General features: G+C 45.7%; 1 protein-coding gene across 1 annotated transcript in view; it reads right to left on the minus strand.

Moving 5' to 3' along the window:
- Nucleotides 1-26,440, minus strand: part of GALNT10 (polypeptide N-acetylgalactosaminyltransferase 10) — a 225,604-nt gene that overhangs the window by 81,823 nt on the left and 117,341 nt on the right. The window contains exon 4 of the mRNA XM_047826528.1: nucleotides 21,109-21,275. Within this exon, the coding sequence (XP_047682484.1) occupies nucleotides 21,109-21,275 (167 nt within the window). The remainder of the gene's footprint in view (nucleotides 1-21,108; nucleotides 21,276-26,440) is intronic.

Below are 26,440 nucleotides of genomic sequence, written 5' to 3' on the forward strand. Positions count from 1 at the left end.
AAAAGATCGATTCTTTGATACACAGTAGTGGCTATTGCCTCAAACACATCACTTTTAGCAAGTGCTCACAGAACCAGCAAGCTTTCAAGGCATCCCCCTCCCCTCCCCGTGCCCTTGACCTTCAACTGCTCACTCTCCAGCAGCAGAGGCAAGTGCCAGGCCCAGAACCACACTGACCAAACAGTGAGTGTCCACTTTGCAGGCGTGGCCCCCAAGCTGCACGACCCCAGGAGAGGGAGACCAGCCTGGGCTGGAGCATCAGAGAAGCCTTCTCGGAGGTGAAGGACCTGACCCATTTGGGCTTTGGAGGCTGACGAGGAATGTGAAGAGGCAGAGAAACAGAAGTACAAATGGCTGTGGAGGGAAGCGTGTGAGGAAAGAGGGGGGTGCTGGGGGCTGAGAGTGGACAGGCAGGTCGGACTCTGTGCCCTGTGAGGGCAGACACCTGTCTCGGACCCTTCATCTGTATTGCTCCCTAGCCCTACGGAGCACTGGAGAGACCGTCTGCGCCCAACGCACCTTTAGGAGGATCCAACTCTATCACGCATGTCCTAATTTGGCACAATCTACTACCAGTACCGTAACTTGACCATCCGGTCGGGGAGATGAGAAGTAGGCCAGCAACAACAATGCCTAACTTCTCAGGAGGACGTGGAGTACAGAAGTACAGATGACAGCACCCACGACTGGAGGCGTTCATACAGGGACAGGGTCACAGGGATACACCGGGGGTCCCGCACCACGCCCGTGCCGCGAGCTCCACGAGCTGTAATACCATCGTTTTCTCTCCCATCCAGGGCCCAGCAAATGTGTGACTGTCATTATGATAAGGAGATACTAGACACAAAGCTGTGTGTTTTCTCTGAGGGTGAGGCTGAGGGCACCCCATCCATACTGGGTCACATGGAGACTTAGGAAACATAAATCATGGTAGGGAATGGAATCTGGCTTTCTGTGTGGCCACTAAGGGGCTGGGAGTGAGTCTGGACTTTGGCCAAAGGGAAATAGAGGAGGGCATGCCAGGTAGAGAAATCTCCCCTCCTCTGGTCCATGTGCAAGGACTACTCCCTGATGCTGTTCCTCCCTGCAACCTACGGAGGGGCCCCCCTATTCCCACTGAGAGCACCTGCCTGCCCACGAGGGAGCTTCCTGTGTGGTGGAAGCCTCTGCTGTAACTGCCTCTTGTTTCTGGCTCCTTCTCCCTTTTTACCCTCACCCTCACTGTCTTGGGCTTGCTCCTCCCAAGGAGTGTTAACGCCTTAATCATTGCTTAGGACCCATTTTTGAGAGGGCGGAGGCAAAGTAAGACAAAGAAGAATCATACGTTCGCTTGCACTTGTAGCATAAAATAAGTCATTCACGAGCACGGGGGCTTTAGGAGTTGTCAGTAACAGAACAACCCGCGTGCAACACACCTTGTGACACATCCCGACCCACGGTGTCCCGACGCTATAGAAGAGAATGAGAGACGAGAATACATAGCACCGGGAGGGCTTGATTCAAGTCCTCCAAGGTGCTCTTGTATATCTGTTCATTAATGCAACAGGCATTTAATGATGTCGCTATGAGCCTGGCATGGTGTGGGGTGCCAGGGATGCAGGGGTAACTAAGACATGGTCCACAGCCTCAGGGAACTTACAGTTGAGTAGGAAAGTCGACATGGAAATGCTGGCGTGGGCGCTATGCGTGAGCTCGGTTATTTTGGGAGGGGGGTGAAAGGAGGTTAAGGCTCCTCGCTATCTTGCCTGAGGATAAGAAAATGGGGGTTAGAGATGGCTTCCCTGAGTGTGGTCCAGAAGGGTGAGCAGGACATTGTCCCACTCCTCTGGGTGAGGTGGAGAGGGCTTCCCCTGTAAGAACATTTTGCCAGGGACCTGGTGAATGAATAAATCAAATATGGTGGGATGATATTTAAATAAATCTCGGGGAGCAGCAGTGGTGGTATCATTGTTTTCTTCGCTCACAACCCCTGCCTCCCTCCCTCGACCACCACCACCACTCTCAAAAAAACCCAAACAAAAACACCAAGGCCACAGAGATAAAAGCCATAACCAACAGCAGAAAACAAACAAACAAACAAAAAGTTCCCGGGAAAGCTGAGGCTCTGACATAAACAATACATTTGGAAGAACACCTCCTCCGTAAGCGTCGAGCCCCCACGGCCATCACCGTTACCCAGAGCTAAACAGGCCTGGGCTCAGGGAGTGATCAGAGAGGAGAGGGGGAGGTCAGAGCCGGTGAGGGTCCCTGCATCCAAGTATTGCTTTCAGATGACAGAGCTCGAGACAGAAAATCCCATTTAAAAATATATTTTAATGTTTATTAATTTATTTTGAGAGAGAGAGGAAGAGAGAGAGAGAGAATCCCAAGCAGGCTCTGTACTGCCAGCTCAGAGCCCAACGCCGGGCTCAAACTCATGAACTGGGAGATCATGACCTGAGCTGAAATCAAGAGTCAGACGCTTAACCGACTCAGCCACCCAGGTGCCCAGGAAATCCCCCTTTTTAAAAACAAGTTTACATTTTGCCTACCTGAGTGAAATTTTTTATGTCCCGATGCAAGACTTTGGTGTGACCAAAGCTTTCTTAAGCCCAAAAACGTAAATAAAATGTCCTAAGCAGCTCCTATGGGAGTTTGGTCCTCTGAAATCCAGCAAGAAAACACTAAATGGCAGCACAGCTGTCACTTGGTGGTTGTGTTCAGGCACTTGGCAGGGCTCAGGGCTCCCCATCACCTTACTGCATTTGGTCAGCCCACATTCACATGCCTGCCAGTGTCTCTGCCACTCAACTCGAGCTTTCCCCAATCAACGCTAACCATTTACAAGGCTTCATAGCATGAAGTGCCACTAGACAGGCTTCTTCATGAACAGATACGTAATTGGCGTAATTTGAAAAATGGCAGGTGACAGGGTCAGGTCCAAGGCCAATTCCCTTCTGCTGCCTGACTGATGGGCAAGGTCTCTGGGGGCAGGGACCAGAGAAATGGCAGAATGTAGTGGGGAGGACCTGGGGCCCACTCATCTCAGGGGAGCTCCCAGCCCTACCACTTACTAGCTGCGTGATCTCTGCCAAGATGTGCCAAGAGGTGATCTCTTCACCTTTCCAGCCTCAGGGTCTGCGTGTGCAAAACGTGGCTCATACAATCCCCACCTCACAGGGTGGCTGTGAATTACTACTGAGACACGAGTACAAACCACTTAGTACTGAGCCTGGCACACAGTAAGCACTCAGCTGAAGACCAGGAGCCCCAAATTAGCAGGTGAACTTAATGTCCACCTGGGGAGGAGGGCTGGTCAGCGCTCACAGAACTGTTCCCATCAGAGAGGGCTGTGTTGAATTCGCCGGACATCTGTGCCACAGACTGAGTCACATGGATGCGGTTAAAGTCGTCTGCAAGCACGTTGTGAGAACCTGACTCATTTCTGTGACCCGAGACCAGCCAAGGCCTTTTGTGTTGCATGCACACTTGGGGAAGTCAGCCAATCAAGTAATATTCCTACAAATGTGTTCTCAGGTTCTGGTGTTTTGTCCCCTCCCCTTGAAGGATGTCCAGTCTCTCAGCCCTCAGTTCCTGCACAATGCTGGCAGAAACTCTCTCAACAAAAGTCTGGAAGCCAGCAGTAGTTACTTGGTAGACCAGACTGCAGTAAGCCAATGCTACTTGGCCCAGCTGGAGCAGAGGGAATAGATGAATGAACATGTCTGAGAGCCCATGGCTAGCTCCTTCGGAGGAGCACACTGAACTTGTTAGCAGGAGCTCTGATGTTGAGTTCTGAAAGCTACTGAGGTATTTGGTATTAAATTACAACATGAAAATAGCTGCTAATTATCATCCTCTGCCTAGTTAGGTAAAGAAAAACGTGTTTGCCAAGGAAGCAAAAATAAAAGAAGTCCATAAATCTTTCTTTTTTTTTAAATGCTTATTTATCTTAGAGAGAGTGACAGAGCATGAGCAGGGACAGGCAAAGAGAAAGGGAGGGAGAGAGAATCCCAAGCAGGCTCTGTGCTGTCAGCATGGAGCCCAATGCGGGGCTCGACTCATGAACTGTGAGATCATGACCTGAGCTGCGATCAAGAGTTGGATGTTCAACTGACTGAGCCACACAGGCGCTCCAAGAAGTCCACACATCTTAAAAACTAAAGGGAAAGGAGTTGTGACTACCACAGAAATGCGCAAATGCTACAAATCGGGGCTCCTCACCTTCACTCCATCTGGTTGTTAACTTTTACCAGCACGCTCCTGGCTATTTCCTTTGGTTTTAGCTGTTACAAACAACACTACAGCAAACACCCGTGTCCACACACATAGAATTTTCTGTGATGTTCTGTCTCCGTGCTGTCCTACGTGGTACTCACTAGTCATGTGAGCCTATGGAACACGTGGAATGTGTCTTGTGTGAAGGAGAACCTGAATTTTTAACTTTACTGAATTTTAATCTAAACTCCAATAGCCATATGTTGTGGGTGGCTGCTCCATTAGCACAGCTCTAGGGGTTTGGGAACAACTGTGGCTTATGGTTCTTCTATAATTGATAATTATGGTGACCAGAGAGCTCTGATTTCAAGTATTCTGTTCCCACTGACCCATAAACATTGACATTCTGGAATTTCTTAAATGTCTGGAAATTCTGATTATTTTAAGAATTTCAATTACATCCTCCCAGACTGCATTTCCTACCTAGACTCTTCTGTCAGATTATGTCCCCTTAGCGACTAGAAATATTAAGCTCCCAGCTCAGCAGAGAAGCAGAGGTCTGTCACTCGAGGGGTACAGTCTGCCAAAAATCACTACGATCAGTCTATTACTGATAACACCATCCTGCCTCTGTGCTTTTGCTTATGCTATTCTCTTAGTCCAGGGAACCCCTTCACTAGGCAGGGAGGCCTCCTCTAGGAAGCCCTCCCTGATTATTCCCTTTTAGAATTAAAGGCTTCATGCTCTGTGTGACCACTAAACATGGCTCATGGCTCAGACGAGAGCCTGGAGTCACCACCTAGGACCTACTTAACTCCTATTTTAAATAAAATTTGAATAACTTTAATACTGGATTTCTTACCCCAAGGTTTATTTGAAATAACAAATTAGGAAGGAAAAGGCTCATAAGGACAGAAACACTGGAGGTGACAAGAAGTAAAAATCATCTAGGAGTTATGCAGTATAGAAGAAGATTTTTGAAAAACATATAAATTCCAAACCTGGGCTTCTGAAAATTAAGATATTGGGTCATTTCCCAATGGAAAAGGAAAGGGCAAAGGATACCTTTTCCAGACCTCAGTAGTTCTTGAGGGTAGGCAGGGCTATAGGAAATAACTGATATTCATTAAGACAACTATAAGGCATCAAATGCTAACTCTAAACACTGGGGAAGAGGTGACGAAAGTCATCCTAAAGTTGTAGGATTTAAAGGTTGACAGGATTTTAGAAGTCATCCATACTTTATCGATGCAGACACTGAAACCCAAAGAGATGATGCAATTTGTTTGAGGTCACAAAGCTATTTACTGGCAGGGCTGGAACCAAAGCTGGTCTACTAGTTCTCATACCAATATCTGGAAAAGTCACTTGATGAGCTTTTTTACTCCACAATGCCATTGAGTCGATGAGGCATTAATGGAGGAAGAAATAATGTATCTTCTTGACCCTGCTATACAAACACATCTTCTCTTGTTGCTAATGATAACTGCTGAGAAAGGCTACCTCTCTGTACAGAAACAGGTGTCAAAAGGAAGGATGAAATGAGAGTTGGCATTTCTATCTTTACGAAGAGCATGGTGTGAATAGCAAGACTTGAGGGTGATATAATAATTGAAAGAGCATTCTCTAATTGGGGTGATTAATATCCAAATTGGTATTACACACGGGCAATATATTCAGTCTCTAAGGAAAATGAAATCCCTCAAACACACAGCTGTCCATCAAGATGCAAATGGCAAAAGAGAAATAAGTGACTGATGATGCACAAATGATTTCAATGCTCTATGCATCACCAGGCATTTATTTTGGGGCTTTGGCCGTGGAGAAAGAATAATAGGATTGATCTAAGGCAGTTATAAACCACCACTGATAGATAAATATACATCTTCTTGCTCTATGAAGGAGCAGGTATTCAGAACAAGGTGGTTCACACAGACAGACAGCTCTTTAAATGATACCTTGCAATTACATTGCAGCCTTCCAGCAGATAATAAACCTTCGGTGTCTTGAATAATTTAAAATTTTCCAGCGGCATGAAGGTTGAAGGGAAAGAAATTCACACTCTGCTTTGGAGGGAGAAAAAAAAAATTCTCAGCAGATCAACTGTGGGAATTCTGGCAGAAAAATGCCCAGTTTTTTCATTTGTTTTTCTGAAAGGTGGATATAATCGTCCCGGCTCAATCTGGTCCCTGATTTTCAAAGTCAAGGAGCCAAGAGTGAATGGATCCATGAGAAATAAATCAGAAGACGTAAGGCATTAAATCTTTACACGTTATCACTACTATCACAAAGGTGGTAATATGTAATAGTGTATTATTCTGGATCCAAAGAAACTTGAGTTTGGATCCCAACTCAACCACTAACTTGCTGTATGAACTTGATCTCTCTCATTCTGTTTCATCATCTGTAGTATCAGGACAATAACGCCAATCATAGGACTCAGTGAGATCATGTATTAACAGTTCCAGCACATATTAAATGTTAACAAGCAATGGCGTTAATTACTATTGTCAAAAATTATTATTATTCATAATGATGGTTTAAGTTTTGAGGGTCTTCAAGGTGTAACTACAAAGGAGGATGAAGGAAAAAAAAAGGGACAGATGAACACAGAGCTTCATATCAAGGAACGTTATAGTATCTAGGTTAACGCTTATGGTAGAGTTAACCTCGGTCACTCCGAACCAGCCACTGTTCTAATCCCTCTACAAGCAATATCTCCATCAATCTGCACAGCTCTTTACGGGAGTAGCCTAATTTTACTCATTGAGACACAGAGAGATTAAGTGTTAGTTCAATGTCACCCTATTGTCTGGCTCTAGAGCTAGATAGTCCTGAGAACCCAAGGATTCAAAGCCCAAACAACTTAAGGTTTAAGTTTAACATTTAGTTTCTTTTTTCAAAATAATTTGCACAAGGACAATTTTATGCTGCTACAAAAACAACATCATCTATAAGGGAGTCGATATCGTGTCATAAAAGTGGATCTGTCAAGGTGGGCTTTTGTAATTAAGTTCACTATAGACACTGATGAACATCCAAAGAAATTGTCGTGAGCGCCAACGCCTTTGTGAGATGCTAAGAATGCTGTTGAGTCCTGTTGCAAGTCTGTACTGTATGTGCTGTGTTAGCAGCTAGCTCGAACGCTAAAGTGGGGTGGATGCTCAACTGTACTGGTTGGGAAATGTATTCAAGGACGAGCTTTGGTGCACATTTGGCTCACACAGTAAGTCAGGGAAGGGTGGGAAAAAAAAAGGGACATAACCAGGGTGTCTATACCTGCCGCTGTAGCCTTGCCCTTTGGGCACAGTGGATGGTTGGGCCAGCAGTAGCATACCCACTGGAAACAGCCTGGATTGGGAGATAGGGCTGTGTTCCTGACTTATGCAGGTGCCTGATAGCTTGCGGGGGGTGTGCGCAGCCAGCAGCAGATGTTCCTGAATGGGAGCAGGACTTTGTCATGAACCAGCCGAATGACTGCAGTGCCCGGTGGGTTTCCACTTCTCATTTCTAAAATGTGCAGGCTAGGTAGAGATTCCTGAAAGTAGAGCAGAAATTCCCTAAACTCTGAAGTCGTGCTGCCTGGAAACACTAGGCTTCTTACCATCAGTGGAAAGCCTTGATTTCTTCCAGATTTAAAAATAGATTTTGCGTGTGGGTAACTTGCAAATGCCTGAACTTGAGGTTTTGCATGTGGAGAGCTCCCTAAGAGATAGGATCCGTGGGAGTGTGGAAGAAATATTTAAAAATAAAGGTGGAAATGTGAATAGAATTGGAGTGTCTGTTCTTGAACTTACTCTACGACCACATTTTTTAGAAATTTATCTTGTACTGGAAGGAACTTGCGGGTGGAGATACAAACAGGGTCTTCTAAAACCCAGAGGGAGCCGTGGGAAGATCAGGGCAGAAATAAACCGGGCTGACGGATGTTGTAGGGCGGAATGATTTTAATTCAATATGAGGAAATGCTTTCTCAAGAGCTGCCCAGTTAATCGTGACACAGCAAGGCAGACCTGGCACAGGAGCACAGAGGTGGCCATCGGCATTGCTGACCTAGCCTCATGACACTCTTGCAACAAACCTAAGCAGGTGAGTACACTGAGCTGAAAGAAACAAAACCAGGGTGGCCTTGATTTGAGCTTTTCTATTTCCAAAGCCATGAGTGTGGTTAGAAGTGGGCTGACATCAAGGAAGCACTTTGGGGGCAAAAAATGTTCGTGGGTGAGTTTTCAATGTCCCAGGAAAGGCCAGAAATCCATACCCTGGAGAACAGGGCTTTGAAGTCAGGTGTCTCCAGGTTGGAGGGGATGTTGGTCTACCCCAGAAAAGAGAAGGCAGGGGGCTTCTGACTGAGGACCAGGCAGGGACCCAAGTGCATTCTCACATCAAAAGAATTTTTTTTTTTTTTTTTTTTACTGGATGTTTCAGGAGGAATTTCCTCCATGCCTGCTGCACTTAGAGTTATGAGCTCGGTTGGGGCCTCAAACAGGTGATTATGGTAATTTAGAGAGAAAGTACCAAGCCATTTCTGTCACAAGGCCGTTCCAGCTTGAAAATAATAGTGCCTCCTCGTATTTATAGAGTGCTGAATACTTTCCAAAGCCCTTTCCCATTTATTATCTCATTTGATCCTGACAATAGGGCCAGAGAGGGTTGTGGCTCTGGTGCAGGGCTTTGAATGAGGGCTTTACCCTCTTGGGTCTTCAGTTTCCCAATGGTGGCCCTGGGACCACCTGCATCAGAATCTCCAGAGAGCTGGACAGAGTGCAGATTCCCGGGCTTCACCCAGGCTAAGGACCTGGATGTCTGCAGGGTGGGGCCCCGCAATCTGCATACTAAACATACTTCGCAGGTGACTCTTCTGCACACCAAAATTTGAGAACCCCTGCTCCAGCATTTTATACCTCCTCAGCAAGGAGATCTTGTCATATGAAACACACACACTCAGCAACTAAAAAAAATCCTGAGAAAGTATAAAATTCTGATGAGTGGGGAGAAAACAGTCTGGTGTTGGCTGAGTGTATGTGATCATCCAGATAATAACAGCCTCTCGAGGATATAATTAGTGCCCTCAAAATTGGAATATGACTGTTTAATAATTTAAGTGAGATCATCAGGATTAATGAATAGCAGTTGAAATTAAATGTGGGACCATAAATCCACATGGCCTGCTCCAGGGAGGCAGTTATTTATGACAAGGCGTCCCGGAAAACAGGGGTCTGGCTGATACTGAACTGGTCTCCTCCCCCAAGGGCCACATGTGTTTGCACCTCATGCAGTCCAGACTATGCACACATTCACAGAAATCACCATCCAACTCTACCGCAAAGCATCTGTTTGTGATCGATGTCCTGCCATTCTTATAATCTGGTGTTTTCCAAGCCTAAACACCATTTCAACTCTAGCAAAATAGTATGAGATACTGGCTGAGAAAGCTAGATTATTGGGGCCTACCCCAGAACCACTGACTTAGAATCTCTGCTGCTGGGCCCTGCTAACCTGCATTTTAACAAGCTTCCCAGTTGATGCTTTCCCAGTTTGAAATTCCCAAAAATTTTTAATGCTTATTTATTTTTGAGAGACACAGAGAGACAGAGCACGAGTGGGGAAGGAGCAGAGAGAGAGGGGGACGCAGAATCCGAAGCAGGCTCCAGGCTCTGAGCTGTTAGCACAGAGCCTGACGTGGGGCTCGAACTCACAGACCGCGAGATCATGACCCGAGCCGAAGTCGGCCGCTCAACCCATTGAGCCACCCAGGCGCCCCTGACACGTTTCTGATTTTAACTCAGCCCAGTAGTAGGTCTCTGCGGTAGATGGGGTAGCTCAGCACCCATCACCCCACATTCCAGTTAATAGTAATAAGAACCACCACCACCATAATAGCATCATTAACAAGAACCATTTACTGAATGCCAACGTGTGCTGGGCCCTGACGAACATATTGGCTCATGAGATGGGAGAGGATGGGGTAGAACTAGTTCAGCTCAGCTGGCACCACAGGGCAGCCCCCTGAATAAATCACCATGGCCATGGGGAAGGGACATCACTGGCCAGACGGGCCAGGGCCACCCCCATGGTATTAGTGACCAGCTGTCCTTGCAGGAGCACAGGCACAAACCATAGGTGAGGAGTAGGTCACCAAACTCACTCTGTCCCTCATCTTCCCTCAGCCAGAAGGCAGGAAGAAAACAGGGTTTTTTGTCGACCACAAAGAATATTTACAGTCAACTCTGCTCAGGAACCAGGTCTATTTATAGGTCATTTTCATTCACTCATGAGTTCAAGCACCACTTCTGTCTTACGGCAGCAGGGACAGGTTTTCCGGGAAAGGTCAGGTCTGGTCTTTCCTCCCACCTCGTTAAAACGAATCTGCTGGCTGTTGTGGAGATTCTGGGAAGGTAATTGTTAGTTTGAGTTTTACATTAACAGAGATTGGAGTGCACTTGTTCTTTGGAATATTCTAGACCATATATTCTGACAGCCTACAGGAAAAAAAAAAAAAAAACCTAACGGTTTCTGAGAAGACTGGGCACAAAGCATAGCTTTAGAATTCCCTCTGTATTCACCCTCACTGCACATTATTAGTAATGCCCAGTAAATCCCATGCGTTAACAGGCACAGGACTGGAGGACATACAGTTGTTGGTGGGCATTACTGCTTATTTTGAGACTCCTGATACTCATAAATACTGTGGGCATCTCTGAAGAGGTCTGCGCATATGAAGCAAACAAATAAAATTATTACTATTATTTTATTATTCTGGGAAGAACAAACATTTTGGTCTTTCAAGAGAAGGACCTGCATGTACACAGCATCCAGAAAAGTTGGAAGAGGCAGTCTGAATCTGTTAATACTTTACAGGAACCAACGTGACTAAATCACATAAGGGGAAGAGATGTTACTATGGCCTTCCTACACGCTTATTTTTTTGTCTTATATAATGATGCAAAAGTGGCATTTTCGTGAGATCGCTCTACTTGAGATAGTAAAGCTAGAGACTGAAGAGAGCCAGAGGAGAAATTAAACTCGCAATGTCCATGAACACTAGATTGACTGCCGGTACTGCAATTTTCTCCTTTTAATTTCTGGAGTAAGTAAATCACAGGCAAGTGTGTGGACTGGGCCTTCTTGATCTTCAGAACTGTAGGGGCGCCGGGGTGGCGCAGTTGGTTAAGCATCCGACTTCAGCCAGGTCACGATCTAGCGGTCCGTGAGTTCGAGCCCCGCGTCAGGCCCTGGGCTGATGGCTCAGGGCCTGGAGCCTGTTTCCGATTCTGTGTCTCCCTCTCTCTCTGCCCCTCCCCCGTTCATGCTCTGTCTCTCTCTGTCCCAAAAATAAATAAACATTGAAAAAAAGAACTGTCAAGGATCACCTATTTTTGGCTAGGAAAACTGGTTCCATTTTAAGTCCCCAATGTTTACAGCTGTGAAGGTGCTTCTGGATTCAAATCAAAACAAAATTGCCTCTGGAGTTGGGGGTCGCCTGACAAAAGACATGATCGAACTTTTCAGGGGCTGGAAGTTCTGCAAGGAAACTGGAAAGAATCCTCCAAGTATCTCTTTGCAGTGAGCTCATTTTACAGCTGCCCGTGTGTCTGGTGTTCGCAGCAGGTTAGAGCCAATGCCTGCCTTTTTGGCCAACGTGCTTCGTTAACAGGCTAGAACCTGTATTATTTAGAGAACTGGGCCAATATTTACAGTGAATGACAGCAGCAGAACATATCTATTAGACATAAGCATTTCTTTTTTTAATTTCTTTTTTATTTAAAAAGATTTGTTTTAGGGGCGCCTGGGTGGCGCAGTCGGTTAAGCGTCCGACTTCAGCCAGGTCACGATCTCACAGTCCGTGAGTTTGAGCCCCACGTCGGGCTCTGGGCTGATGGCTCAGAGCCTGGAGCCTGTTTCCGATTCTGTGTCTCCCTCTCTCTCTGCCCCTCCCCCGTTCATGCTCTGTCTCTCTCTGTCCCAAAAATAAATAAACGTTGAAAAAAAAAATTAAAAAAAAAAAAAGATTTGTTTTAATGTTTTTATTTATTTTTGAGACAGAGACAGAGCATGAGCAGGGGAGGGGCAGAGAGAGAGGGAGACACAGAATCCGAAGCAGGCTTCAGGCTCCGAGCTGTCTGCACAGAGCCCGACGCGGGGCTCAAACTCACAGACCATGAGATCATGACCTGAGCTGAAGTCGGACACTTAACCGACTGAGCCACCCAGGCACCCCAGCATTTCTTTTCTTTAAAAAACATTTTTATTTATTTATTTTTGAGAGAGAGACAGAGCACGAGTGGGGGAGGGACAGAGACAGAGAGAGGGAGATATAGAATCTAAAGCAGGCTCCAGGCTCTGAGCTGTCAGCACGGAGCCTGATGCGGGGCCTGAACCCACGAACCGTGAAGAGCCACCCAGGCACCCCTAGACATAAGCATTTCTTTACCTAAAAGCTCTGTTGTTATTTTTACCTAAAAGTCATTTTGCTCAGGAGCTGGGGTATGGAGAGGAGGTGAAGTTCTTGTACCCTGGTTTGCACTGTCTACTGAAGGTGAATTTTCCCTTAAGGCAAATGTTGGCCAGTCAAGAGGCTTCCTATAAAATGAAATACAACATGTTTAAATCACTTACAACAGTGCCTGGTACCCAGTACGTGCCACACAAGTACCATGCTGCATTACTATTATTGCTGGTATTGCCTGTTCCTTTTCCTGGATACAGACCAAATCAGCCCTTTCAGCTCCCCAGCCATGGCGCTAAGTGTGAAGGATGTGAAAAGATTTGGTTGGTTTGAGCCAAATCAACTTAGGTACTGAGGAACCTCTTACTTTCATTTCGGCCTCAAATTTCATCTCCCTCAAGACCCTGAGTAAATAACAATTCATGTCAGCCCTAAGCCAAGGGCTTTCTGTGGTCCTCCTTCTGGAAGCCTTATTCCAAGGACCTCCAATAACCTGCTCTACTGGCTGTTGCTTCCCCCCACCACCCCCCCCCCCCGACATTATGTTTTCAAGGAAACACTAAAATAGTGGAAAGGGGTAGGTTTTAATCCTCACAAGAAAATCAGGAGAGTATCGGCAATTTAGCACAGTGGTGCTGTGCCAAGTTTTTAAAATGTAGAAGGCTCACCCACCTCAATAGAAACATCACCTTTCTGAAAATGTAATGCAGCTATTTTCAACTACAGAAACGATTCTTTCCCAAACATCAGGGTTTTTGATGCTTCAGATGCAATCTGAGCGATTTATTTGATTTTTTTTTTGCTATCTCTGTAAATCATTTATACAGTGCTTGATTCACAAAATCCTGTTTTTTTTTAAAGATGCACAAAAATATCCCATAAACATACTGACTCCTGCATCCTGTGTTCCTGCCAGATATCCACCAAAAGGTTTCTAGAGTTCCCTCATTATAAACTAATTGATATGCTGTAACAGCTCTAATCTTCTTAGGAGTCCTCTCCTTTGGATTCCAAGAGAGAGGCGTTGTAGATGTCAAAGATATTACAGGAGAAGAAAATCAAGAAGCCTGTGGATTTTCTTAGTTGTTAGACACCCTAGAGACTGACACTTAAGATGTGGGATTCTTAAGATTATGGAGCCCATCACGGGGAAGATCAATCCTTTCTGTCAAGTGGGATTACCAACCGAGACTGGCTCGGTCCCCCCCATATCTGCGGTTTCGCTTTCTCTGGTTTCAGGTACCTGCGGCCATCAGTGGTTCGGGAGGCGGGGGATTCTGATCACCTGTCAGAAGGTCAATGGTAGCCTGCCTCCATCTCACAGTGCCTACATATTCACCTTACTTCATCTCATCACGAGGCATTGTATCGTCTCATATCATCACAAGAAGAAGAGTGAGTAAGGCACAAGAGAGAGAGAGAGAGAGAGAGAGAGAGAGAGAGAGACTGTATTCACATAGCTTTTATTACAGTATATTGTTCTAGTTGTTCTATTTTATTATTAGTTGTTAATCACTGTGCATGATTTATAAATTAAGCTATATCACGGTTATATAGAAAAAAATATGGTAAACATGGAGTTTGGTACTATCCACGGTTTCAGGCATCCACTGGGGTTCTTAGGACATGTCACCACAGATAAAGGGGGACTACTGTACTCTAAGGGCAGGTAAGCACTTTAGGCCACTTACCACCAATCTCTTTGAGCCTCAGTTTGGTCATCTGTAAGATGGAACTGTTTTTTCTGCCCTCATACTGTAGAGGGAACAGTATTTTACGTCTGGAGCGGTCACGGGAGGTGATGCTGGGCAGGCCAAAATACACACCGTCATTCTTTTTTAACGTTTTATTTATTTTTGGGACAGAGAGAGACAGAGCATGAATGGGGGAGGGGCAGAGAGAGAGGGAGACACAGAATCGGAAGCAGGCTCCAGGCTCCGAGCCATCAGCCCAGAGCCTGACGCGGGGCTCGAACTCACGGACCGCGAGATCGTGACCTGGCTGAAGTCGGACGCTCAACCGACTGCGCCACCCAGGCGCCCCTACACACCGTCATTCTACCTGTGTGGCCTGCTTTATCTTTTCCTCCCTGTGGTGTGCTCATTGGCATAGGCTCTGCCCTGCCAGGGAGGCTCACAGTTCCTTAGCTGCTAAGCTTGTCCTTGGGTCAGTTAGTTCAGGAGGAAAGCGGTAGGAACAGATCGATGTTGTGTTCTCTGGACCAGCCTCTCCAACAATACAGCTAATATTCTGGGGTCACTTGACTCCTGTCTCTATTTCACAGTTGAGTCAGAGAAGGAAAGATGTGACAGTCATTTTATAATGACAAGGGCAACTGATTGTAGAAAAGTTAAGTAACAGAAACCTGGATACAAAGTTAAATATGACTGGACACCCACTACACAAAGTACAATGTAAAGGCACTAAACGTAGAGGGATATTATCTAGCTATTAAAAAACAGATGAGTTAGCTCTATATCTTTTGACCCAAGGGATGTCTGTGATACATTAACAGGAATAAAAGGAGGAATATGTACAGTATGATCCTTAAAAGGGGGGGGGGGGAAGGGAAACAAAAAGCCATGTAAAGATTAGGGGTAAAGGTTTTAGCATCAGAATGCATGGTTTTAAAACAAAGCTCTGCTTCTTTGAGCTAAGCACATGTTGGCTACTCACGTAACTTCCCTGTATCTCAGTTTTCTCATCTATAAAATGGGGATAGAAATACTACCTTTTTTAAGTAGGCAAAACCGGTTTGAGATCATTTGAGCCCAGTGGTTTTCACACTGGGAAGGAGAGAACCCACGAGAGTGTTATGGTAATGAATGAGGGAATTCACTTAGCACAAAATAGGTATTCATTAAGTACTAGCTCTTGTTATTACATGCCGTTACATGTTAGTATTATTATGCAGAATGGTGTAGAATAACACACACCAGACTATTAACATGTTACCTCAGCTGGAGTGGAACTAAAAGGGGATTGGGAGGGTATGAGAAAGAAAATGGAGATGAAGAGACACTGGAAACCAAAAAAAAAAAAAAAAAAAAAAAATCTACAAATGGCACACAGGCATGTGGACAGATGCTCAACAGCACGTCATAGGGAAATGCAAATTAAAACAAGACCCTCCTACACACCTATGAGAATGGCAAAAATCCAGAACACTGACAAGACCAAATGCTGGCGAGGCTGTGGAACAAGAGCAGCCCCCATTCACAGCTGGTGGGAATGCAGAACGGTACAGTCACTTTGGGAGAGTCTGGCAGCTTCTTACACAAGTAAACATACTCTTCCCATGGGAGTCCAGCAATTGTGTTCCTTGGTATTTACCTAAGTGAGCTAAAAACATGTCCACCCCAAAACCTGTACATGGATGTTTAAAACGGCTTACTCATAACTGCCTAAACTTGCAAGCAACCAAGATGTCCTTCAGTTGAGGAGTAGATAATTAAACGGTGACATATCCTGATAGTGGAATATTAGTCTGCACCAAAAGGAAACAAGCTATAAGCCATAAAAAGCCATGGAGACACCTTAAGTGCATATTACTGTGTGAAAGGAGCCAATCTGAAAAGGCTGCCTGGAGTATGATTCCAGTTATATTAGACATTCTGGAAAAGGCAAAACCATGGAGACAGCAAACAGGTCGGTGGCTGCCAGGGGTTAGGGGGAGGGCAGGAGGAACAGGCACAGCACAGAGGAGTTTTAAGGTAGTGAAACTATTCAGTAGGACCCTCTAATGGTGGATATATGTCCATCATACATTTGTCCCACAGAATGTACAACGCCAAGAGTGAACCCCAGTATACTACTATATCCTTGGGGTGATTTGTCAACGTAGGTCCATCAATTGTCACGAATGTAACTCTGATACAGGTGCAGGGCATTGATGGGGGCCAGGGGCTAGCTACGTGTGTGGTGGGGGTGGAGGGGTATATGGGAACTCTCTACTTTCAGCTTCACTTTGCAGTGAACCTAAAATTGATCTAAAAGGTAAAGTCTATTAAAAACCCGAGGGTGGGGGGAAAAAGCCTAAATGTTAATAGTAATTGCCTGCAGGTGATGAGGTTACAGATGGCTCTTTCTGGACTTTGCATATTTTCTCCTTCACTCCTAGCCTGGGCCCATGCTGTCCTCTCAGCCTCAAATACTCTTCACCCCATACCCCAGGAAGTAGTATCTACTGATCTCTTAGGATGGAGTTTAGCTAGAATTTTCTCTGGAAGTCTTTCCTGATCTTCTCTGTGCTCCACAGTACCTGGCTCTCCACCAAGGGTCACACACTCCATGGTCTTACAATGGTCTTTTACCTCGTCTGTCTGCCCATCTAGATGTGAGTCTTTGTGGAGAAGACTGTGTCAGCCCTGCTGTATCCCTAGCATCTAGCACAGCAGCAGCAACAGTCGATTCATGAGTGTCGTTGAATATACGAAGATGAATTAAATCAGGACAAGTAAAGGGAAAAACAAAATAAGCAGTACAAAACTCATGGCGAAAGAACTGAAGCGATACAGTGGAGGTGGGGAATAGCCACCCCAACGGCGGTGGGGTCCTGGAAGCAAATGAAGGCTGAGAGAGGAACAGATGCGGATGCTTAGGGGCAGGGTCAAGAGCGGTATGTTGAAATGCAGACCAGGGAAGGGCAGAATGGATTCCCTGATGTGCTCCCATGACTGGGCTGGTATAAGAGTGCATGTCAGAATTTATAAGTCCATCATGGGAAAGAGGACCTGACTCTGGCTTCACTGGTGAGGGTCCCTATTGTGTGAGCCAGTGGGTCCAGCAGTGTCTGTAATCCCCCCAGCACCACTCACTGCCAGGGACCCATCAGTAGCTCTACAAACACCTGCTGAAGAATTCCTTCTAAGGGGGCACCTGGGTGGCTCAGTTGGTTAACCATCAGCTCAGGTTGTGATCTCTCAATAGTCAGATGGGAGCCCTGGGTCAGGCTCTGTGCTGACAGCGTGGAGCCTTCTTGGGATTCTCTCTCTCTCCCTCTTTCTCTGCCCCTTCCCAACTGGTGCACAGCCCTCTCCCTTTCTCTCTCAAAACAAACAAACAAACAAACAAACAAACAAACAAACAAAGACTTCCTTCTCCATATGTTTGTTTGTTCATTTACTGATAGGGACTAGAGTTGAGGAAAATACTGTCAATGAGATCATACCAACGCCTTTCATTTCTGTACCTCATCATCCCAGGTAGCCCATCATTCATCCAAGGACAATAACCCTTTCCATTACTGCATATCCTATTTTTCTGCAAAACCAACACTATTTGAAAGTGGGCAGGAAAAGGAGAAAAGGAACAGAAAAATACAAATGAACAAAAAGGCCTCTGTCGTGTCTCCTAATAAAAAATCTGCCATCTGGGCAGTGCCGTCTGGAGGCAGGTCTGCCCCCCTCTGCCCTCGTCTTTCTCTCCCACTCGTGCAAAAGCATCTCTGTGTCCTCTTAATCCTCAAGCAAAGCTCACACATTTGAAGAGCTTTTGGACACCCCTGGAAAACTGCAGTGCTCTATCTGTAGGCAAGGCCGGGATTATTGTGAGGCCAGCACCAGCCTCCAGTCTTGTCCCCGGTGCTGCCTGCACAGAGCTCTGGTTCTCATTTCAAGCATTCATCTGCTCCAATTTTGTCTCCTACCCGAGGTCTCAACCCTTAGCTGAATTACAATTAGTTGCCCTGAGGATCCTGGAGGAGACTCATTTCAGAGGAAGATGCCTTCTGCTGGGCAGCACCAATCTCGCCCGTTGTTAGCATCTATGAATTTCAACGCTGAGAACTGCCTCTGCTCATGTGGCCCAGAGAAATCTGTCTTTCGTGATGGCCCACATTTGCCGTACTTTGGACAGGCCTCTCCATAGTTCTGAAATTGCTTCTCCCAAATCTCATTTTTAAAACAATCACTGCTGAGTAAGTTTTCTTCCAAAGCTGCCTTAAGAATTTCTTCTCAGAACACGAATGATGATTACCTTTCTGAAAAATGCAGGTTGCAAAATCTGACAGCTAATGTGTAGGACTGAGGGGCCTGAGGTAAGAGTTCTCTGGGGTGCACGCTTGATTCACTGAGACAAAGGGGCAACACTCAGGGGCCTTAGTTCTCATTCTCATCTGTGAAATGGGATAGTATCTGTTCTCTTCCCTATCGTATTAGGGTCTGGCAACAGCACCACACAGGACCCATAATTTTGCTATCTGGAGAAAGAGATGCACTTGGAAAATGTCATTCTTACGAAATTTACCTCTTTCTCAAGACTGTCACATTCTTTTATTATTGGAGGGTGGGTGTGTCATGTTATTTTTATCACCAAGTACAACACTGAAGAAACTGGGATATTAGAGGTGCAAACCATCGTAAGTCTAGGACTGGATGTGCTTGATAATGAGCTCTTTTTAGCAACAACTCTGCTCTTTAATACGCTGGAAAAGTAATTTATTGAGAAGTGGCCTTGGGGAAAGAAAAGAGTAAAATGCACTTCTGCAATGTTTTTCACAAACAGCTGGGCTGAGGAGGCACAGTCCTCACTGGGAGCCCCAAGACGGGACTGTTGTCCCGTCTGCAACCACCAGCTGGGTGCTCTAGGTAAGCCCTCCACTGCTCTCAGCCTCGGGTTTCCCGTCTGTAAAATGAGCAGGCTCAGTTGTATCTGTGGTCATTACGCATTTTTAAGCAGTGCAGCTCCTCTTAGTGAACACCTTTTCAGGAACCAAATATAAACCGTGCCGAGAGAGGGATCTGCACCCCACCTGCACCTGCTCCCTGAGGCACCCCTGTGCCCTTAGTGCTCGGAGACACACAGTGAAAGCCAGTAGCCTAGATGGTCTTAAAATTCGGGGGTACCTGGGTGGCTCAGTCGGTTAAGCACCCAACTTCGCTCAGGTCATGATCTCACAGTTTGTGGGTTCGAGCCCCGTGTCGGGCTCTGTGCTGACAGCTCACAGCCTGGGGCCTGCTTCGGATTCTGCATCTCCCTCTCTCTGCCCCTCACCCACTCACGTTCTGTCTGTCTGTCTCTCTCTCAAAAATAAACAAACATTAAAAAAAATAAAAAAATTCTTTCTAGCTGTTCAAGGAGAAACGCTCGCTTCTAATCCAGCTGATGTTTGGTTTATTCTCCCTCTGGAAGACTAATGTCCTCGAGAGGGAGCCTGCCAAGTGCTGTGGGTCTACCCCCAGGACAGCTGATGCTTCAGAAAACAGGTGACAGGTTCCCGAGGCGGAGCACAAAGACACAAGGCTAGCACCAGTCACAGAAGGAACGTCTGTGTCTTCCACAGCCACATCTGTCTCTGTGGCTGAAGACGACCCTGCTACTAATGTGGCTTTATGTGGTGGGGGTGTAGCTGCCATGCATTTCCTTCCTTCCTCCCTCCTGGTTCATTCATTCACTAATTCACAAACAGTTCTGAATCACCTGCTCTAGACCGCAAATGATCTAGTGACCTAGTGAGCAGGACTGACAACAAACCGGTCAACAAGTAGCCGTGCAACTATACATGGAGAAGAGTGAATGGTGGTGGGGGTGGGGCACCTAACTGAAGAGGGTGTGAGAGTAGCCACTCATGGGAAGGGCTGGGAAGAGAGTGTCCAGGCAGAGGGAACAGCATGAGTAGATACCAAGGCAGGACGGAACTTGGCCCGCCCCATGAGAGAGGGCCCAGCTGTGGCTGGTACACAGACGGCGAGAGTGAGTGAGTATCACCCTTACTGCCTTATCACACCCTACTTACTTTCCCTCAGGAAAGACCACGTCAGTGAGCCCACTCAGAGCAGGCAAGTATCTCAGTCTTCTCCTCTGCAAAATGGGCTCGTTCAACACCTTCTCTAATGCACTTCTCCCTTTCCTACATCTACTCAAGAGGCCCCAAAATCAAAACATTCATATTTCCAGCCACCTCGGCAGATAGCGATGCCTGGATGTCAGAGTTCTGGCCAAAAATCTTTCCCTGGGGGGTGGGGGGGTGGGAGACTTTCCTGAATAAGAACGCAAAATCTTGAAAAAAAAAAAAAGGAGTCTTTGTTCTCTTTGCCCTTTCTGCTGCTTCTTGTCTGAAAGGCAGACTTTCCAGAGGTATAGCAGCAATTCTGCGACCATGAGGATGAGGAAGCAGGCACAGAGAAGTCTGGTTCTTTGATGACAGTCTGAGGCAGCTGTATCAATTCTGGGTCTTATTATGAAATTAATGAATGAATGAACCCCTTTTGTGCCTAAGTTTATCAAGTTTTCTGGTATTTGCACTCCAGTACACTTCTACATTATTACAAACAGGATAAAAACAGAACCTACTTCTGTTGTGAGATACTGTATACAGGGCCACGGTCATGGCTGGGCACAGAGCAAGCATCAGTGAACGGTGGCCCAGACATTCCTGCTGCTGCTGAAGAAAACCGGCCACCCCTTTGGCCAGTCACTCGATGGAGCGTGGGGGGCAGGAAGATGGGCGGGGTGGGCCCTACCTCGATCACTGAAGTCATCAACCAGCACGATCTCGGCGATCAGCTCCGGGGGCGAGCGGTTCAGCACGCTGTGGACGGTGCGGAGGAGGGAGGACCAGCCCTCATTGTGGAAGGGGATGATGATGCTGGTGTTGGGGAGTGTCTCCAGGTAGCGCTTGCTGTTGCAGCTAGAGGGAGACACGGGACAAGGAGAGGTCAGATTCAGCTCTCCTTTCGCCAACAGAACTCAACAATTGGCTAACTGCAAAGCCCACTCCTTTCCAGCCTTTAGGGAATGAGTGAGAGCCAGGGATACCTCAGTCACTTCAGAACCTCCTTCCACCTAGCATCCTGAAGCCTGGCCTCCAGTTCCTGCACACACAGTACACAGGTATATGTATGCAAGAGCCCCCTGACTCTGTAAGAGAGCAGTTACAAACCAAAACCAGCCAGTGCTGAGGGAGCAACATGGGGTCTGGCGCTCTCCATGTGCTAACTTGTTTAAGCCTCAACAGCCACAGGAAGGTGGCTACCCATCCTCAGGATTCCCAGTGGAAGACAGAGCTTCAGTCCAACTCTGGCCTCTCTCCCTACCCCTTGCACATTCCTCACCAGTGGAGGAGAAACCATTTATCCATGAGTTTGGAAGAACGGACTCAGCTTCACTGGCTCGGTCCCCTCTGCTCTCCCTCCCTGGGCTCTGCTTGCACATTTTCTCCTCTGCTCTCCACCAGGCACATGGTAAGCTTGGGGTGGGAGGCCGTGCCCTGTGGGCCTTTAGTATCACTGTAACACCCCCAAAGAATCAACACGGTTCCTTAGTATCATCAAATATCTAGTTGGTGCTCAAGTTCCCCTGCTCTTCTTATGTCTTTTTACAGTTGCTTAAATCAGGATCAAGACCAGGCCCACATGCTGCCTTTAGCTGATGTGTCTTCTAAGTCTCTTTTTTTCTTTACAATGTACTTGTTGAAGAAACTAGGTCCTTTGCCCTACTGGATTTCCTACAGTCTGCATTTTGTTGCTTGGGTTGCTGTGGTGTCTCTGAACACGTTCCTCTGTCCACTCTTCCTTGGTTCCAGTACTTTGGTGGCTGGATCTAGAGACATGACCTACTTTGATGAGATATTCTGGCAACCTCTTCCTAGTGGTGTGAGCATCCCAAAGGAAAAACATACTGTCCAGTTATCTTTCCTTTTGTGATGTTGGTGGCCACCGATGACCAATGTCTAAATCCTTCATTTCACTGGAGGTTTTTAAAATGGTGATACTCCCATTCTATCATTCTTGATTTTCTAGCAGGGATACTACAATGAAGAAAAATGACCACATCAACAATTTGTTTACCCCGAAGTACATGAAAGACATGATACATACTTGATTATCAGTTTTTAGAATGACTCGACTCCCCAGCATCTTCCAAAGACAGCCAATTATCTGTTTTCATTAGGAGGTCATAAATGTTAACATAATATGTTTCAGTTCACTGCAAATATTATTCTTTCTGGTTCCCAAATAAAACCATCATTAGCCCATGAGAGTCTCTTCAAGTTGGCTCCTAGTCCTTTGGATATGACCCCAGAGTACTGATAACTTCCTTGCTTTCTGATAAAAGATTACAAAAGATGCTCCAGGCTTAACTTGTACATTTTCTGCCCTCACCTGGATCAGTCATCCTACCAAGGAACCCTGGCTCCTGATTATCATCGATATCACCATTTGGATCCTGCAATACGGACACTAAGGGCCTTCATTAACTACTAGGTTGGTTATGGTTTCTACACCTTTACACTGGTCAGAGTCAAAAATATATCTTAGTGGATTCATCATGAGTTCATGCTGAAGTTTTATATTTAATATACAAGACTATGCAGTTTTACTTAAGCTTGATCTTATATATTGAATCTCCTTTTTAATTGAGATATAATTCACATACCATAAAACTCAACATAAAATTCACCCTTTTTAAGTGTCTAACTCAGTACTTTTTAACATACTTCACCAAGTTGTACAACCATCACCACTATCTAAGTCCAGAACATTTCTATCACCCCCAAAATAAACTTCATATTCATTAGCAGTCACTAACCTTTCTCCCCTCCTCTCAGGCTTAGTAACCACTAGTTTGTTTTCTGTTTCCATGGGTTTTCCTATCCTGGACATTTAATGCAAATAGAATCATATATTACGTGGTCTTTTGTGCCTGGCTTCTTTCACTGAACATGTCTTCAAGGTTCATCCATGTTTAGCATGGATTGATACTTCATTCTTTTTATGGCTGAATAACATTTCACTGCATGGATATACCATATTTCATCTATGTATTCATCAACTGATTGAAATTTGAGTTGACTGATATTTGGCTATATGAATAACACTGGCATGAACACTCATGTACAAGTTTTTGTGTAGACATGTTTTCAGGTCTCTTGGGTATATACCAAGGAGTAGAATTGCTGGGCCATAAGGTAACTCCACATTGAACTCTTCAAGGAACTGCCAAAATGTTTTCCAAAGTGGCAAGAACATTTTACATTCCCACCAGCAACCTATGAGGGTTCCAATTTCTCCACTTTTGTTATTGTCCATCTTTTTGATTATAGCCATCCTCATGGGTGTGAAGTGTTATCTTATTTTGGTTTGATTTGCATTTTCCTAATGACTAATGGTGTTGAGTATATTTTCATATACTTACTTGGCCATTTGTTTACCTTCTTTGGAGAAATGTCTACTATGAATATATTACCTTATGTGGCAAAAGGGATTTTGCAGATGTGGTTAAGGTTAAGAACCTTGAGATGACTTTGAGGACCCTGGATTACCCAAGGGGGTCCAATGTAACCACGAGTGTCCTTAAAGGTAGAGAACCTTTCTGGTTGGGTTGGAGAGATGAGAAGGATGGGGCAAAGAATGGAACTGTGAGAAGGACTCAATTCACCACTGCTGGCTTTGAAGACTGAAGGAGTGGCTCATAAGCTACGGAAGGTGAGCAGCCTTTAGAAGGTGGAAACATTCCTCAGCTGATAGCCAGCAAGATAACGGGGTCTCACTCTTCATAACTAAAGTCTGCCAACAACCCAGATAAGCAAGATTCCCCCAGAACCCCCAGGAGGGAACGCAGCCTGGCCACCACCTTGATTTTCACCCAAGGAGCCCTATGTTGGACTTCGGACTTGCAGAACTGTAAGAATAACTTTGTGTTGTTTAAACTCCTACGTTTATGGTAATCTGCCATGACAACTACAGAAAACTCATACACAAGAGTCATCTTTGATACCCAGTCTGTAAACATTATTTGGAAACATTTAAAATGTAGAAGATCTCACAAAAAATCCTCATGAGTCTCATGTGGCAGCAGTGGGCTGGAGTTGACAGTGGACACCCCTCTCTATGGGGCAGGTGCTCCCAGGGCCCCCTCAGCTCCTGCTACTCCCCACAACCTTACATCAGAGCTGCGTCAGTCCCTTGCATTTTCTCCAGGACCCCTGGAGACCTTTGAAGTTGATAGCCCAGAAGTAAAAGAGGGAGCTCCACAAGGTTGGTAAGAAGTTTTTTGGAGAAAATATGTGACAACTGGGGCAAGAAACATAACAACAAAATGTCTCCTTTCCTATGCCACTGAATCAACTGTCCAAAGGCACCTGGGTCTCTCTGTAACTTACTTTGAAACATCTCAAAAAGGAAAATAGATTGACGGATGGAGAGAGGAATGGCCAGATATATGATAAAAGTCAGTAGAGGAATGCTAACTGCAGAATCTAGATGGTGCACATGAGCGCTCAATGTGCAAGTCTTTCAGAGCTTTTCTGTAGGTTTGATAATTTTCAGAAAGAAATGTTAGGGGGAAAATGGGTCAGGGTCACCGTCCCCTTAGTTTCAGATTCTGCCTTTGCTGGAGGCACCAAGGGAAGCTGGGCGGGGGAGAGTAGGAATGAACCCCTGGTGTCTGGCAGTGAGGTCAGTTCCAGCTGTGTGGACAGGACCCCCCCTAATTCTGCCGGTCCAGTTCTGCTGGACAAGTCGGTCTCTTTCCCCTTGGGACCTCGGGACTTCCTTCACATGCCATCTTGCTCCTCCATCTGGCTGGGTTGTTTTTATCCAGGCCTCACGCAGCTCCCCTCGGGCCCTTCCCCCACCTCTAATCCCTTTGGTTATGTCAGCCAGCTTTCTCTGGGAGCAGTCTCTAACTTCATTTCGTTGGCTTTCACAAATAAAGCACCTCTTCTTAAAAATCCCTTTCCCTCAACTCGGCTGGGTCCTCTGTGGCCAAGAAAAGACAGGCGATATCTAGTTTGCTACAAAAGTTCCTGCCTTCCATCCAATTTCACAGGAGGCTTGTTGGATTGAAGCAGGGTTGGGGGTGGTTGGTGGTAATAAGTTGCCTGGAGTCCACGGGGTGAAACACAATAGAGCTATTACCCCGTAGAGAGTCCTGGCTCTCTCAAATCCCAGGCTGGGCCCCACACCCTGCCAGTAGACACGCAAACACCAGCATATATTAAGGGCAGTAGGTAATGCTACGATTGACTAAATTTATTTCTAATTTAATTTAATCATGGAACTAAAGAATACTCAGAACTCAAATGAAAGGCTCAGCTTAGATCATAGCCTGGAACACGTACCTTTGTTAGGGGGCCTGGGGGCTACTCTTTTTCTCCCTCCTCTATCCATCCACTCATTTAGTGACTAAATAAACACCCAATGACACTTGACTTTTGCCATGGGCACTAGTCATTAGTTTGGTTCCAGCTTAGTAGAGGCTCTTTGTTTAAATAAAAAATTGTGTGTGGGAATGCAAGCTGGTGCAGCCACTCTGGAAAACAGTATGGAGGTTCCTCAAAAAACTAAAAATGGAACTACCCTACGACCCAGCAATTGCACTACGAGGCATTTATCCAAGGGATACAGGTGTGCTGTTTCAAAGGGACACATGCACCCCCATGTTTATAGCAGCATGACCAACAATAGCCAAAGTATGGAAAGAGCCCAAATGTCCATCAATGGATGAATGGATAAAGAAGATGTGGGATATATATATACAATGGAGTATTACTCGGCAATCAAAAAATCTTGTCATTTGCAACTATGTGGATGGAACTGGAGGGTATCATGCTAAGTGAAATTAGTCAGAGAAAGACAAATATCATATGACTTCACTCATATGAGGACTTTAAGAGACAAAACAGATGAACATAAGGGAAGGGAAACAAAAATAATATAAAAACAGGGAGGGAGACAAAACAGAAGAGACTCATAAATATGAAGAACAAACTGAGGGTTATGGGAGGGGTGGTAGGAGGGGGGATGGGCTAAATGGGTTAAGGGGCATTAAGGAATCTACTCCTGAAATCAT

Source organism: Prionailurus viverrinus, chromosome A1 (genome assembly GCF_022837055.1).
Source record: "Prionailurus viverrinus isolate Anna chromosome A1, UM_Priviv_1.0, whole genome shotgun sequence".
Classification (NCBI taxonomy): Eukaryota; Metazoa; Chordata; class Mammalia; order Carnivora; family Felidae; genus Prionailurus; species Prionailurus viverrinus.